The sequence below is a fragment of the Thermomyces dupontii genome (assembly GCF_041956625.1).
Source record: "Thermomyces dupontii strain NRRL 2155 unplaced genomic scaffold VTN31scaffold_4, whole genome shotgun sequence".
Lineage (NCBI taxonomy): Eukaryota > Fungi > Ascomycota > Eurotiomycetes > Eurotiales > Trichocomaceae > Thermomyces > Thermomyces dupontii.
In genome coordinates this window covers 1,728,975-1,744,267 of record NW_027192310.1, presented here as the reverse complement: position 1 = coordinate 1,744,267, position 15,293 = coordinate 1,728,975, and the positions used below count along the sequence as shown (strand labels likewise).

Below are 15,293 nucleotides of genomic sequence, written 5' to 3'. Positions count from 1 at the left end.
AATATTAAAAGGCAGTGTCCATATGAGGAGGCATCGGCATGGGATCCTGCGCCCTTGCACATGTCGAACCGGACACCGAGAAGCCAAGGGCTTCCAAGGGGGGCCTGAGGCGACAGGTCGGACACTTCCTGTCGCCGCCGTCGTTCGAGAAAAGAAAATGGCTTGACATCCCCGGGCTTCTTTCTTTTAAAAAAATAAGTCTATATACTCGCCGGCCATGGCAGGGATGGTCGCTAGGGCTCCAGAGGGCGTCCACAGACGGCCCGCAATCGACCTCTTGGACCTGTGATTTGCGAACTTCGGAGGACCAGCGTCATCGCTGGCGGGCGCAGGGGGACACGTGGAGGGCATCCTAGCCTATCCCCAGCGTCCTGCGTGCCGGTCATTTGCTGGCTGTTGCAAGCTGCAGTCCCCTACTCCCCTCTCCTCTCGACATGCGGATTGGGTCGGCCGTCTGTCATGGGAGCTTCCCCCTCTAGGGACACGCCAAGTCACAGGAGGCTTGACATTTCTTTTTTTGGTCTGGTTCTGGATCGAATCCTTGAGGGGGGGAACGGGCGACCCTGGATGGTTCATAACTTCATGCCATGCATTTTTCTGGGATTTCTGGCAGCTCTGCTTTCTGCAGCATGCAGGCAAAGGATAGGGAAAGGCGGTCCTGATTTGTCGAGGATAGATTAGCTTGGCACCACTAAGTTATGTATCTCTATTCTGGCGGCGAGCAATCAGCGCTTAAACAACGGACGGAGCTCCAGATGTGCGTTGATGATTGATCATTTCAGGCGGGGAATTCTCTAATCTTTACTCCGTATTATGCTTCCGACTCAATGCTGATCGGATGGCCTAGGCAGATGGGGCATATGATACTCGATTACATACTACATAATAGCTGCCGTGATCTCAGATCTGTGTTTGTGCTTGATCCGTTTTATCCGATAGGTACATATTTAAGTCTCTGGAAGCTGACTGCAAACTCAACTGGACAATGCGATAATCCATTTATACCAGTCAGAAGCCGGTTTTCCTATTCGAATCCCAACGTCACTCTCAAGTCTACAAGTGACCTGCGCCCGACGGGGAACTTTCTATTTCTTTCTTCGACACAGTCCATCATGTTGACGTGAAAGCTAATTCGAACCCGAGTTGCCCATATTCCAAATCTCGCCTTATCGATCAATACTAATTAGGGACTTCGCGTGAGTGGGAAAACGATATCGTGAAACACTCTACAAAGCCTTGGGTTTCTTGGATCAGAACGATGTTTCAGCCATGGGCTAGAGAATTTAGACTGCTGGTCTGTGCCATTCCCCGGTTATTCCGATGAAACAGGTCAAGATTCAAGCAAGACTCAAGAGATACTAGGTTGCGGTAGGTACCACCCGACGGAGTAATACGGGATCTCGTTGCGTCTGCTCAATCTCAGATTCATGAATTGGAACTTTACTGCTAAATTGGCTCTTTTCTCTATCTGAGCGTGCTTCCTTGTGACGTTCCCAACTCATTATTGAGGATTTCAAGCACTGAATCACATCACAATAATCATCAATCCATGAAATTGAAGATCCACAAAACCTCCGTGGATTCCTCAGACCTCGCAACATCTTCCACTTGACCTCATGAATGTGGATAATGATGGCAAGCGAAATAGTAGACACGATGCGATCCTCCTGATTCTCCCTCGCGTGGAAAAATAAAAGCATGCTGCCATGCACGAATAATCATCAGATCCATTGCGTGGAGCTTTCTCATCTCATTCCAAGCTGTGGCTGGAAGAAAAGAAGTATACGTTCTGACTTGAATGATCATGACATCGCAACCTAAATAATAACAGACTATTGAATTTGACCCTTGCAGGAACCACGCCTACGCCGCATGCCCATGCTACAGTGAATGCAGTGACACTGCAGTCGAAATGTGAGCTGTGGATGGGGTGCATTAGACAGGTCATGAACTCCGCATGCAGGAAACAATGAAATTCTTGCAGTGAAGTATATAGTAAATCGGCTGGATGCTGCCGAAGCAACATATGAGCTGGTGATCAGTCCCACAGTGCTTCAATAGACTCGAGTATGATGAGGAGCACCTCCCGGCACGGTCAAAGTGAGTGTGTATGGATCTATTTGAGAGGTTTATGGACCATCATTGACCCGATATTGCCCAATACTGTATGCTCATTGCAAGGATAAGCTTCACACAAAGGCAACAGCAACATCGACCATCAATTGGCAGAGTTTTCTGACATTATTACAGCCCCATTTCCATTCGAAAATATAAAGAAAAAAAAAACAACAGTACTCGTACACATTAAGGTGGCTAAGCAGCCTTCCTAACAAAGAGTGCCCTGCCACTCATGATGATGATGATGCATTATGCTCCCGCCCCAACGACCAAAACCGCACACGCGATTCTTTCGTCATGTCATGAATTAAAACGATCAATATGGTGGAATAACGATTACAATTGATCGAAGCGAAACCGATTTTCGTCACGGCTCACCGAGCCGCTCCCACTGGTCGAGTCATGGGCACGGTGAAAGTAGCCTCGTACCGAGGCGATGCACCAGTGCCCCGGATGCGTGGCTGGACGCTTCAAGCCTTGCGCGAGCGCGTCACGGGTCCCTGACGTCCGGTAGCAGTAGCCGAACCGTTGCGCGTGGGCCCGTTGCGGCTTTCTGTATTGGCCGAGCTCGTGGTGCCCTTGGAGAGAGGGCTAGGCACTTCGGCGTTCCGCATCTGAATGAGAGACTGTTTTCCGGTGTTGCTGCGCGGCCGGCCACTCTTGGCGGCCTTGCGGTAGGTGGCGAAATAGAAGGAGATAAAGAGCAGAAGATACGAGCTGAGGATGCCAATGCCCGAGAACGCCGCAAACTCCTCGCCAGCGCAGCTACCCGCGTTCGGCGCCCATGGGAAGTAGGTGTGCGCAAAGTAGGTGTAGGACGCAAAGTACACAAAGCCTGCCATTGGTCAGAACCCATGTGCTCATGATCAATCGTCCGTGCCGCGAATACGTACCCAAATCAATCACGAACTGGATGATCTGCATGATCGTGATGTACTTCTTCCACCAGATGCGAATGCCACGAGCACTCTGGAAGTAGTACCAGTACATGACCACGTGCACCAAGAGGTTCAGACTGATCACAACCCACGAAACCGCAGTCGAGCCGATCAATTGGGTGTAGCACAGCAGGGCCGTGGCACCGTGATGATAAGTGTGGAGGAACGTCAAGGGCTTCTTCTTGAGGACTAGGAAGATCGTGTCGAGAAACTCGAGGTATTTGTTCAGGTAGTTGAGCTACAACACATTAGCGACAAGCGACGCTTTCTGGCATTTCTTGAAGAGGATTCCCACATAGTACAGGACCACCAGCGGTTGTGTCCATCCACCATCATACTCGCAAATGGCATAGAAAAGGCCATGGTGGTATATCGTCGGGATGACTTGCTCGAGGAACAACACCAGCAACACGCCGCTGAAGATGGTCAAAATCAAGTTGTGGAGCATGAACAGAGTGCGCAGCTTCATCGCTTCGAAATTCTTCATAACCTCCCGGCCACCAAGAATGATGATATAGTATGCAGCCAAGGCGGCAAGCGTTTCGCGAAGCGTAGACATTGGCGTCTTGCCTTCAACAAAGCGAAACTCTTCCGCAGGATAGCCTGCGACGAGCTCGAAGACCTTGGAGAAATGCGGCCATAATTGGATCCCGAACGGGCGATCGAAGGACGGCAAGGGAAGATTCCTCAAATCAAGCGCCATTTTGACAAGTCCAAGACGACGATTCCAATTCGTAATCAATCAGAAAACAGAATATTCAACGTCAACCACCAGGCCCCGTCCTGATGTTGTCTGCGCAACAAAAAAAAGAAAAAAAAGAAAAAGGAGACGATGAAGGCCTGCCGACCCAATCGCCGCGATTAGAGGGATATAAAACAACGGGTGAAAGAGTGACCGACGAATTGAAGGGAAAGTAAACGACGGGGAAGCACTGGCAGGTCGCTGGGGATTGACCAAGGGGACAACAAAAGAAAAGGGCGTCGGCGAGATGTTGTTGAGATCTGAGTCGTAAATTTTGCTACCGTTTTGGGATTAGTCACGGATGACCCGGTTGAAAAAGGGGCTGCTGTCTGCGTGGCAGCAAGGGAAATCTGACGTACTCCAAGGTACCTCTACACGAAATATTGCAGGAGAGGTACCTGATGGTACTTATCATGTGCTTTAATTTCTTTGCGAGGACGAGAGCCGAGTTCCGAAAGATCCAACCGTCCAATAGGCGATCCCTGTTCGATTCGGTCAGAGTGATGGAATTACGCCCGAGTCTACGTAGCAATTTGCTCCAATCTGGGGAGTCCATACAGTGTCCAAGCCATGTGCCTTTGGACAAATTTCATCCTTGAAGTTCTTGAACCGAGAAGTCACCGGTTGACCGAGTTGAATTGTCCCATCTCAGTTCGGAAAATCCAGGGTTGCAGCAGCCAATGGTATACTGCTTAGTAATACGGTAATATCGCCTTCTGATTGGATAATCTGGAACAGCAAGTTTCGAAGCCTCAGGAATCAATGGATGTCACACCACCCGCGAAAACCCGTTCCCAACTCTGTTGCTGGCAGACATAATAGTCCCAGGATCTTTGTCGGCATCCACACCTGCTTCATCCACCACTTTGCGCCAGGCTGCAGTTCCTCTCCGCAATGGCTTCGACCACGCTCTTCCGTCTCGCGACACGCGTCGCCCGCCCGGCCAGCGTCGCCAGCAGAATCGCCGTCCGATCAAGCCTGCCGGTCCGCACGACGCCCTCGGCTTTCGCCGCCGCCAACACCTTCAGCACCTCGTCGAAACGGCTCAGCGGTGGCCATGAGGAGGAGACCTATGAGGAGTTCTCGGCCAGGTATGCAGCCATCCCATTGAGCCTTGCGCTTTGGGTTGGGACGACGTTCTGCTCGTCAAAACCACCCAAGCTCCTTGGACCTGCCATTCTGGGGCTCGTCACATTGATTTAGTCCCATTACTCGGTGCAAACGGTAGAAAATGATTGCTAATGCATCAATTGCAGATATGAGAAAGAATTCGACAATGTCCAGGATGTTTTCGAGCTCCAGGTACATATCCGCGGAAAAAGCAGCCGCTGACCTGGCATTTTGAGATGTTACAGAAGCTAATGGACTGCACTCCTTTACAGCGTAACCTGAACAACGCATTTGCCTACGACCTTGTTCCCTCCGTCGAAGTTCTCGCGGCTGCTCTGCGCGCCGCCCGCCGGGTGAATGACTTCCCCACTGCCGTCCGAATCTTCGAAGGTTGGTCGCTTTTTCCACCTGATGGGGAGAGCTTTTGTCTAACTCTGGTTTTCTTTTCATCACAGGCATCCGCGCCAAGGTCGAGAACGAGGCTCAATACCAGCAGTACCTCGAGAAGCTTGACGGTCTGCGACGGGAGTTGGGAGTCACGCTGCGTGAGGAGCTGTACCCGAATAACGAATAAGCGGGCGTTGTCAAGCACAGCTCGATGTGTCGAGAACTTGGAAATTGTGGCTTGTATAGATACATAGAGGAGAAATGGATCGTGAGGGAAATTTCCTTGACGCGCTCGTGTATTGTTTCGAAGCTGTTCCCATTGTACGGTGTTTCCTACGACCGCGATGTATTCTTATCAACCATGGCGGGTTAGGAGTGATGTGCGTCTTGAATCTCGTTCCTTTCAAATGTCTCGTTTGATCCATGATCCAAGCCAACCGTCATACTGTGCAATAGTTACCATTCAACTATGTGCAACTTACATGACCCCCAGCGCTTGATACATTAATCATGGTCCGTTTGTTAGACTGGAGAAAACGCAAGGACATAATCAAGCTATACAGCATGTTTTCTTTTTAGAAGAATACATCGACAAAATCAACCGCAAACGCCCAACCCCGTCCACGCTCTATATGTTATGCTCATGAAATTCGTGTTTCTAGAAAATCGTCACGTCGAGAGCCGGGCCCTGCGCTTTCCTGCGTTTCCAAAAAGCGAGAATTCAAACAACATGGTTGGAAGATCGAGGGGTATCACTCGGTAGAACATGCAACGACCCATACGGAAGAGAAAAAAGTAATCGACGGACGTGAGAATCTAATGCATTCCAACGTATTTGAAGTAGGTTGATCGGCAGTCCTCTTTTGCCAGGAATGGTTCGCCTTCGTAGAATTTGCCCGGTTCGCAGCGTCCCTTGCACTTGGGAGAGTTGGGGCAGTTGAAGTATGGGATATGCCGGTAGCCGATGTCACGGAACCTGCCGCGAGTCGTCAGTCTGAGCTTCCCATCAACTGGCTAATCAGCCTGGCGAGTCGAATTACCAGTGAATCTTGCTGGCATCTTCAAAAAGACCCAGGGCAATGGTATGAACCGGAGCATCACCCCATCGCTCGTAAAAGAACCCTCCCGCACGATCCAAATGGTTGAAATAAGCCTCATATTTCTCACTGCGGAAGAAGTCCATATCACCAATCTCAAAATTTGACCAAAAGTGGCACGTCGAATACCCGTTCGCCTTCTTGGTGTGCTCCGGTCGAAGCGAGTCATCTTCGAGCCACTTCATCATGTTGTTTTCAGCGACATACTCCGGATGCTCCGCGATGAACCGTTTTGTTTCTGGCCATAAACTGGGGATACTCTCCGGGGCATCAAACAGGCTAATCGTGAACCCGTATGTCTTGTTGTTGTCCTCCATGTACCGGAACACATCGTAATCGATGTCGCAAAAGAATTCCACGTTAGGTTCGACGCGCCAGTACCATCGGGTGTTCTGCAGTGCTGGATGGCGGTAGAACATCCCACTGTTCCAGCGACACATTTGATGGTATGAGAGCTTCCCGCTGTATTGGACACCGTTCTCCTTCAACATCTTGGCCGATTCCTCCAACAGCTCTCTGTCGATCCATTCGGGGACGTCCCAGTGTTCCGCAGGAACTTGCTCTGTCGAACCGGTCAGCCATGCCGTTGTCATTCGACCTCAGATCCCAAAGCAGTTCCATACCATAATAGCATTTCGCCTTGGTAACCGCCGACGTGCGCCGTTTGAACTCCTCCGTAAACGGCTTGTCGTTCATAAATGTCCATGGATAGTTAAATTTCGAGTTGAACGTTCGCTCCAGGTCTTCCATGGTCGGAATCAACTGGTCCAGCTCTTCGTTCCGCACAAGCACGAGAAGTGTCGCATTGGTGCGAGCAGAATTCGGGCTGTCTGGGGCATAATCGTGCTCGTCGGCTCGCCATAGTTTCCCTTCCGGTTCCCCAGTCGCTGCGCTCAAATCAGCACCTATCGTCTCGGACCCGTAGCGAGAATAGACTCACGATCCAGCAATGGATCTCTTTTCAAATAAGCGGAGCCCTTGCCATGCTTGGGAACGGCGGGCTGAGGAGTCCACCAGTGGAAGATCAAGCCCAAAGTCAATATGATGAACAGGGTCGCGATGAGGCGAATTGGCCGTGCGATCGCCATGTTGGCGTCGTGTCCCGTTCAACGCAAAACGCAAGAAGTGCCCTGCCTTTTTTTCAAAGGCTCTTGTTGATATATGCTCGGGCGCACACGGGGCGATGTACGTAACCTCAAGGGCCAGAGTAAGAGCTGAAATGCAGCTCAAAAATGTCTGGAAGGGGTTGCCAGAACGCCACCACAACCCTGACTTAGTGAGCCGCCAGGTCTTAGAATAGTGTCCAATCAAGTGCAGAGACCGGCGGCAGGGATCGGAAGAGTAATATTCCGTATTGAGGCTAACTATTGCAAATAAGGTTAAGTTCATTTAGACTGTGTGGTAATTAAATGGGGGTTGTCAACTGCTTTGGCGTTCGACTTGAACGTGAGTGTCTGTTGATTTGCGATGTCCAACGAGTCAATGCGGTCAACGAGGTACCAATGGCGGCTTGATGTCTAATGATCGCCTTGGGGACTTTCGAAAATGGCCCTCCCGGCCAGGACAAGCGCATTGTTAGAGAACCTGATTGCGGTTCTGACGAGAACAACAGACCGAGTATGGCCACATATTCACACGTCTTTGATCGGCAAGCTAATAAGCAGTAGAATTCCGCCCGGGTCAAGGCATTGAAGTCGCAGGCCGAGGCGATTCTCAGAGATGATACCTCATGGGGCCGTACCGATCAATTCGCGATCGCTAAGCAGCTCGATGGCCTGCAGGAGAAATTCCGCGTCCGGAACAAAGACGATTTCGCAGACGCACTTCACAATCGTTTAGAGGAACTCGATAGGCGCCGGATACCATGGGCTCCAGAGATTTTGTCACTCCTACTGCAGCTCTCGGATCGCCCTGCAGATGTACCTAAGCTCCCAAAGTTCGATGCACCAGTTATCCCCGTCTCTGAGTCGCCGTTGAATTGGTCGGACCTAGACGACGCAGGAATAGCGTATAGTCAAGAGGACATTTGGGCCGAGGTTGACTTTGGCGCGGTATCGTCGGACGATGACGACTATTCAATCACCTCGAGCGACGTGTCGATCCCGAGAATCGTGCCGCAGAGCAGTAATACGCAGCCGGACGTGTTCGTCGTGCCGGAAGAATTCTTCTCCACGGGAGATGACGATGAACTGATCGCGACGATCAAGAGCGGCCACTTCTGGGAGTACGACTCGACAGCAGTGCGCGAGTTCTCCGAGAGCCATACCCGTTATATCACCGAGCTGCAAGCCACTCGGGAGATCCTGTTCATGCTACAGGGTCTACCAACATCATTATTTTGGCAACTCGACGATGATACCATTGCAATTGATCGAAGATACGCACTCCGGCATTCGTCAAACGCTGCTTTTTTGAACATACTGAAATCATGCACGTCGATTGGGACGCGTCTACGTAGCCTACGGAAATTCGTCACCCTACCGCAGTCCGTGGTTTTCTTGCAGACATTCGTCAGGGGCGTCGAGGAGCATCTGCGTGACTTCGATGCAACGATTGGTAGCCTGCACTTGCGGTATCTGTCAGTGACGGGCGAGACAGTCTTTGTCAGCCTGCTCCAATTGATGGAAGATATCGAGAAAGCGTCGCAGATACTGTTGTTGCTACATGATATCGCAACGCAAGTGAAAGCCGCATCATCGGATCAAGCATTCGTGTGCCTCGACTTGCTATACGACCTGGTCTGCGTGAATCAGGCTGCCGGCAATGATCACGCATTCAGAGCACTTGCGCGGCTCTTCTTCTCGTGTTTCGATGCTTACTGCCGACCCATTCGACTTTGGATACAATCGGGTGAGCTGGACGCGTCGCAAGGCGAGTTTTTCATCTCAGACACCGGTCGCGGCAACGATTTGCGGACTTTGTGGCATGATTGGTACATCTTGGAAGAGTCTTCGGGCCGTATCCATGCTCCGAAGTTCCTTAAGCCGGCAGTGCAAAAAATTCTCACCACTGGTAAGAGCATTATTTTTCTTCGCAACCTTGGCATCTCCCCGGAGGACCTCGATGGCGTGCGGAGACGACCTCTCGCATTGAGCGACGTGTGTCCCGACGACGACTCGCTCCGCCTTCAGCCTTTTGCCAGCCTGCTCGAGCAAGCCTTTACGGAGTCTATTGCCGCCAACCATCAGCTTGCGTCGGATTTGCTGCGCCAGCAGCTGAACGAACAGTGCGGGTTGTGGATGTCGCTGTCGGCATTGGAGTACATCTACCTCTGTCGGGATATCTCGGTCACGTCGGTTGTCGACAGCAAAGTATTTGAACTGCTGGATCGGGACCGACGAGTGTGGAACGATCGATACCTCATCACCGAGCTCGTCCAAAGCACCTTCACCGAGATTCCGGTCGTCGACTCGTCTCGACTGATCGTGCGATCTTCGAGTGGCTCATCCTCTCGACATGCCGTCGACCATCGCAATCGATCCGTCAAACTGCTCGAAACCTTGTATACGGACTACGTGCTCCCCTGGCCGGTCGCGAACATCATCACCAAGAGCGCCATCGCTGCCTACCAACGGATATCCACGTTCCTCATGCAGATCCGGTGGGCCAAATACGTCGTGGAGCAGCAACGGCTCCGGAAGCCTCGCGGCGAGGACCACAACAACAGCGTCGTCGATGCAGATCCTGCCGCCGACAACATCGGCTACGCGATCCGCCACAGCCTTCTCTGGTTCACCAACATCCTTTACAACCACTTGACCGCGCTGGTGATCGCGCCGTCGACCGCCGCAATGGAGAAGTCACTGGCTGCGGCCCGTGATGTTGACGCAATGATTGCCGTGCACGGTGCGTACATGTCCTCATTGGAGCGCCAGTGCCTGCTCTCCGAGAACCTGAAACACGTCCACGATGCCGTCATCGGCATGCTCGATCTGTGCGTCTATTTCGCGGACGTTCAGGCGGCGCGGCATGGAGAGCATGCTCGCTTCGACAGAAGGTCTGCGAGATCTTTCCTGTCGTCCAAGTTTTCCCGACAGCGAGAACGTCGATCCCGAGTATCTCGTCATCGTGGAGGGTCCGCTCGGTACAGAGCCGAGTTCGACTCTGATGATGATGATGATGAAGATGACCTTGACGAAATCCCCGGCGGTAGTGGTAATGATAACGATGATGGAAATACGACCAGCGTGTCGTTCGTCGAGTTGTCGTACGCGTCCCATCTTACCCAGGTCAGAGAACAGTTCGATCGTCTGTTGGGATTCTTTATTGCTGGGCTAAGAGGCGTCGGACGCGTTGATGGGCTGCAGAGCTGGGAGGTATTGGCTGACAGGCTTGATTGGAAGAACAATCCTGTACGCTTCTGAACGATCTGCATAGTGATACCCGTCAAATTGTTACGATAGACTCATGAACCTGAATGATCTCGTGATATCATATATTGATGGATCATGATGATATTCGCTACACAAGACTTTTCCGTACACTTCTTCCCCGTATCCATTCTGTACGCCAAACACAAAGAATAACAATGACGACAGATACTAGTAATAAACTAACCAACCCATCTCCGGGCACTGAAGAATATGCGGCTCCATGGGCCATAGGGACCCCACTGCTCGGCCTCATCAGGCAGCCAGCTAGCAACGCCATTGAGAACGGTACGTTCTGGATGCGGCATGAGCGCAAGGACACGGCCGTCGGGCGAGCGAACGCCAGCGATACCCTCGGGACTGCCGTTGGGGTTGAAAGGATAAGTCATGGTCGGCTTGAGGGTAGCGTTGTCGACGTAGCGGATGGGCGCGAGGTTGCGCTGCACCAAGGATTGGGCGGTGGCGCCCGGTGTGAGGGCGAAGGAGGCACGGCCTTCGCCATGGGCCACGGCGATGGGCAGCGCCGAGCCGTTCATGCCGTGCAAAAAGACCGACGGCGAGGATGGATCCGGGTCCGAGATGCCCACCATGCACACGCGGCCCTCGTATTGCTCGCTGGCGTTGCGCTCAAAGCTCGGCCAGTCTTGGGCGCCGGGGATGAGTTCTTTGAGCCGCGACAGGAACTGACACCCGTTGCAGACGCCCAGGGCGAAGGTGTCCGGTCGCGCGAAGAAAGACTGGAATTCCTTGCGCGTCTCTTCGTGCAGCAGCACCGACTTCGCCCAGCCTTGTCCGGCACCCAGCACATCGCCATAGGAGAACCCACCACAAGCCGCCAGACCGACAAATGATGCAAGAGACACGCGCCCGGAGATGATGTCCGTCATGTGCACGTCGACCGCGGAAAAGCCGGCAATGTTGAAGGCAAAGGCCATCTCGGCCTGGCCGTTGACGCCCTGTTCACGGAGGATGGCAACGCGGGGCTTGTTGGAGAATGGCGACAGTTGGGTCAAGCTCGTGAGGATTGGGAGTGACTTGTCTTTGGGATCGAACGTCAGCCGCCACGACAGACCCGGATCCTTGTCGTCCAAAATGTTGGCAAACTCCTGGTCGGCACAGGCGGCATTGTCTCGGATTCTCTGAATGTGGTAAGATGTACGCGCCCATGTTTGCTGGAGATTGGCCCGCGAGTTGCGGTACACCAGCGTGAGCTTGTGGTAGATTGCAAGGTTTTGCTTCGGCTGCTCCGACACTCGACCGATTCGATGGATCAAACCTGGTGGCGGTCCGCAAGTTGCGAAGCATGAGCGGAACTTCATCTCGTCCTTCTTGCGAACCTGGAAAACCGCTCCAAGCTCCTCGTTGAACAGAGTCGCAATCACGTCCTCCGTCTTGGAGCTGGGGCAAATATCATCCAACATGATCTCGACACCGCACCGGCCGGCGAACATCATCTCCGCCAGAGTGGCAAACAAACCACCATCGGAACGATCATGATACGCCAGAACGACGCCAGACTCTTGCAGTTGTTGTGTGGCATCGAAGAAATCCTTGAACAAATCCACATCTCGGATATCCGGGCATTCATTGCCAACTTGCTTGAATACTTGAGCGACAGCGGAGCCACCAAGAGCTTTCCGCCCCTGAGCCAGGTCGACAAACATGAGCACTGTCTCGCCAACATCTTCCACGCGCCGAAGAGTCGGTGTCCAAGTCTTCCAGATATTCTGCACCGGCGCAAAGGCAGAGATGTTGAGAGACAGAGGAGCAGTCACCTCCTTGTTCTCATTAGTGTTCGGATCCTTCCACTTCATCTTCATCGACATGGAGTCTTTCCCAACGGGGATGCTGATTCCTAGTCTTGGGCAGAGATCCAGGCCAATGGCTTCCACAGCCTCGTAGATTGCTGCGCCCTCGCCCGGATGACTGCTAGCGGACATCCAGTTCGCGGACAACTTGACTCTGCTGAGCCGATCGAACAAGTCGGCGGCCGCAATGTTCATAAGAGCTTCGGCGACAGCCATTCGGGCTGAGGCCGCGGCAGAAATGAGCGCCAATGTAGGCTTCTCACCCATCGCCATCGCTTCACCTGTCTTCATGCCCGGCAACAATGATGTCGCCGTGACGGACACGTCTGACAACGGGGTTTGCCACGGTCCAACCATTTGATCCCTCGTGGTGAGACCACCAACAGTCCGATCACCGATGGTGATCAGGAACGACTTTGAGCCAACTGCAGGAAGCGATAACACTCGGTTCGCGGCCTCGTTGATCAGTTCTTGGCTAGAGGAGATCGAGGGAAGATACGTAGTCAAGCCAGCATCAAAAGGCGGTAGCTTCAGTTTCCTCGAATCCACCCTGCGCGTCATCTTTGGGGGCTTGCCAAACAGGACAGACAAAGGCAAGTCGATTGGTTTGGGATGATCTTTGAAATCCCTGTCGACGAGAATCAGTCGCTTTTCTTCATGAGCACCCGAGGCTCGGCCGACAACCGAGAATCCACAGCGCTCTCTGCGGGCGATGGCCGTGAACTTGTTCATTCCTTCCTCGCCAATCGCCATCACGTATCTCTCCTGGGCTTCGCAGCACCAAATCTGCATAGGACTCATGCTGAGATCTGCGTTATCGATTTCGCGTAACTCGAAAGTTGCGCCAAGACCAGCATCGTGGATCAACTCAGGGAGAGCGTTGGACAAACCACCGGCGCCTACGTCATGGATGAACTGAATAGGATTGTCTGGGCCCAGAGCAACGCAGGCGTTGATGACTTCTTGGGCTCGGCGTTGAACCTCGGCATTGCCTCTCTGCACACTGGCAAAGTCCAACTCAGCAGAGGCTTCACCAGAACTCAAACTTGAGGCGGCACCACCCCCAAGACCAATAAGCATGGCCGGACCCCCGAGGACAACGAGGAATGACCCAGGCTTAACGGCATTCGGGTCCTTGAGAGCATGTTGCGGCCTCACAGTACCAATGCCGCCTGCGATCATGATCGGCTTGTGGTAGCCTCGAAGCTCCTTCTGCCCGTTGCCGATATCAATTTCCGTAAGAAGGGTGCGGAAGTAGCCGGCCGTGCACGGTCGTCCAAACTCGTTATTGAATGCAGCACTGCCAATTGGCGCCTCCAGCATGATATCCAAGCTACTGGCGATGTGATGTGGCTTGCCAACATCAAGCTCCCATGGCTGTCTCAAGCCAGGAATCAAAAGATCGGAAACGCAATAACCCGCCAAGCCAGCCTTCGGCTTGGAACCCCTTCCGACAGATCCCTCATCGCGAATCTCTCCTCCAGAGCCAGTCGCAGCACCAGGATATGGAGAAACAGCGGTTGGGTGATTGTGAGTTTCGACCTTAGCCAGTAAATGGACAGGCTCTTTCGTTTGTGTCCACTCTTGCGTAATAGGATTTGGCGCCCAGAAGCTCGCGTTCTCGCCTTGGAGAACAGCAGCATTGTCGCTGTAAGCGCTGATGGTAAAATCCGGATGCCTCTTGTGGGTGTTACGAATCATGGAAAATAGACTGTTTGGCATTTGTTTACCGTCAATGATCCAGGTAGCATTGAACTGTTTGTGTCGACAATGCTCCGAGTTGACCTGCGCAAACATGAAGAGTTCGACATCGGTGGGATCACGGGCAACTGGACCGTTGGGGCCATAGGCATCAACCAGGTAATCTATTTCAGCAGGGTCCAGCGCCAATCCGAGCCGTACATTGGCTTCTTCCAGAATCTCACGGGGGCTTTTTTCACCAGAATGGAGCGGAATCGTCTCGAGAGGTGTTGGCGGGTGCTCCCAGAAGATGGCTCGTAGGTCTGGTTCTTCTTCGCTGATCACCTGAGTCATCCGGTCATGCAAGCGATCTCTATACCCATCCAGAAGTTCGCCGCCTTCTGGGAGAAGACATGAAATCTTCAAACCTCGCTCAATACGTTTCACGAACGCCTTCAAACCACACACGTGAGATATGGCGGTAGCTTGGGAGCTCCATGGAGAGATTGTTCCAATACGGGGATACACATAGAATATCTGCACGGGGCCGTCACTCTCATCGAACGAAGCTGGAACATCCGTGATATCACCGTATTGCAGGAGCTGGTTGAGGACGGAGGCTTGAGTTTCCTGCAGGGGCTGGGAGGTGTAGACATAGTGTATCCATTGGGCTCGAACATCGATTGCTCCAATGCTACTTGCGATAGCTTGGCTGCGAGATTTCGAAAAGGCTACCGACCCTGGTAGGGCGAGGTAAGTTGATGACTGGTGCGCCGATGCCATCGTCCAAGTTCAATTCGGCGAAGTTCGGGGGGAGCAAGCGACGAACCGGCGCATCCGATGCGCTAGCTAGAACTTTTGTGAATCGGAGGCGCGCTCGAGAGTAGGAGGCGGACTGTTGAGTCTCTGCAATGACGTGGAAACTTGCCCACCCGCCATTGAACAGAGAAAAATTGTCTCTTTGACTTCACCGCAGCTGTGGAAAGTCTGGCCCCGCGCTAGTCCGTTCTCGTCTTATCAGCGGATATGCTTATCATCACGTG

At 52.6% G+C, this 15,293-nt stretch overlaps 5 protein-coding genes across 5 annotated transcripts; 2 read left to right on the top strand and 3 right to left on the bottom strand.

The window, feature by feature from the left end:
* Nucleotides 1-2,588: 2,588 nt before the first annotated feature.
* Nucleotides 2,589-3,759, bottom strand: VTN31DRAFT_5156 (uncharacterized protein; the record flags this gene model as incomplete). Its single annotated transcript, XM_069405624.1, has 3 exons — nucleotides 2,589-2,953; nucleotides 3,012-3,294; nucleotides 3,352-3,759. The coding sequence occupies 3 exons, from the start codon at nucleotides 3,757-3,759 to the stop codon at nucleotides 2,589-2,591; spliced, it is 1,056 nt and encodes a 351-aa protein (XP_069260669.1).
* Nucleotides 3,760-4,692: 933 nt separating this feature from the next.
* On the top strand, nucleotides 4,693-5,482 carry VTN31DRAFT_5155 (uncharacterized protein; the record flags this gene model as incomplete). Its single annotated transcript, XM_069405623.1, has 4 exons — nucleotides 4,693-4,889; nucleotides 5,055-5,100; nucleotides 5,181-5,298; nucleotides 5,364-5,482. 4 exons carry the CDS (start codon nucleotides 4,693-4,695, stop codon nucleotides 5,480-5,482), a joined length of 480 nt encoding a protein of 159 aa, XP_069260668.1.
* A 629-nt stretch (nucleotides 5,483-6,111) lies between these two features.
* On the bottom strand, nucleotides 6,112-7,480 carry VTN31DRAFT_5154 (uncharacterized protein; the record flags this gene model as incomplete). The annotated part of the gene is made up of 4 exons (XM_069405622.1): nucleotides 6,112-6,271; nucleotides 6,336-6,954; nucleotides 7,016-7,279; nucleotides 7,333-7,480. The coding sequence occupies 4 exons, from the start codon at nucleotides 7,478-7,480 to the stop codon at nucleotides 6,112-6,114; spliced, it is 1,191 nt and encodes a 396-aa protein (XP_069260667.1).
* Nucleotides 7,481-7,937: 457 nt separating this feature from the next.
* Nucleotides 7,938-10,756, top strand: VTN31DRAFT_5153 (uncharacterized protein; the record flags this gene model as incomplete). The annotated part of the gene is made up of 2 exons (XM_069405621.1): nucleotides 7,938-8,009; nucleotides 8,060-10,756. The coding sequence occupies 2 exons, from the start codon at nucleotides 7,938-7,940 to the stop codon at nucleotides 10,754-10,756; spliced, it is 2,769 nt and encodes a 922-aa protein (XP_069260666.1).
* A 188-nt stretch (nucleotides 10,757-10,944) lies between these two features.
* VTN31DRAFT_5152 (uncharacterized protein) lies at nucleotides 10,945-15,033 on the bottom strand (the record flags this gene model as incomplete). The annotated part of the gene is made up of 1 exon (XM_069405620.1): nucleotides 10,945-15,033. The coding sequence occupies one exon, from the start codon at nucleotides 15,031-15,033 to the stop codon at nucleotides 10,945-10,947; it is 4,089 nt and encodes a 1,362-aa protein (XP_069260665.1).
* Nucleotides 15,034-15,293: the final 260 nt, after the last annotated feature.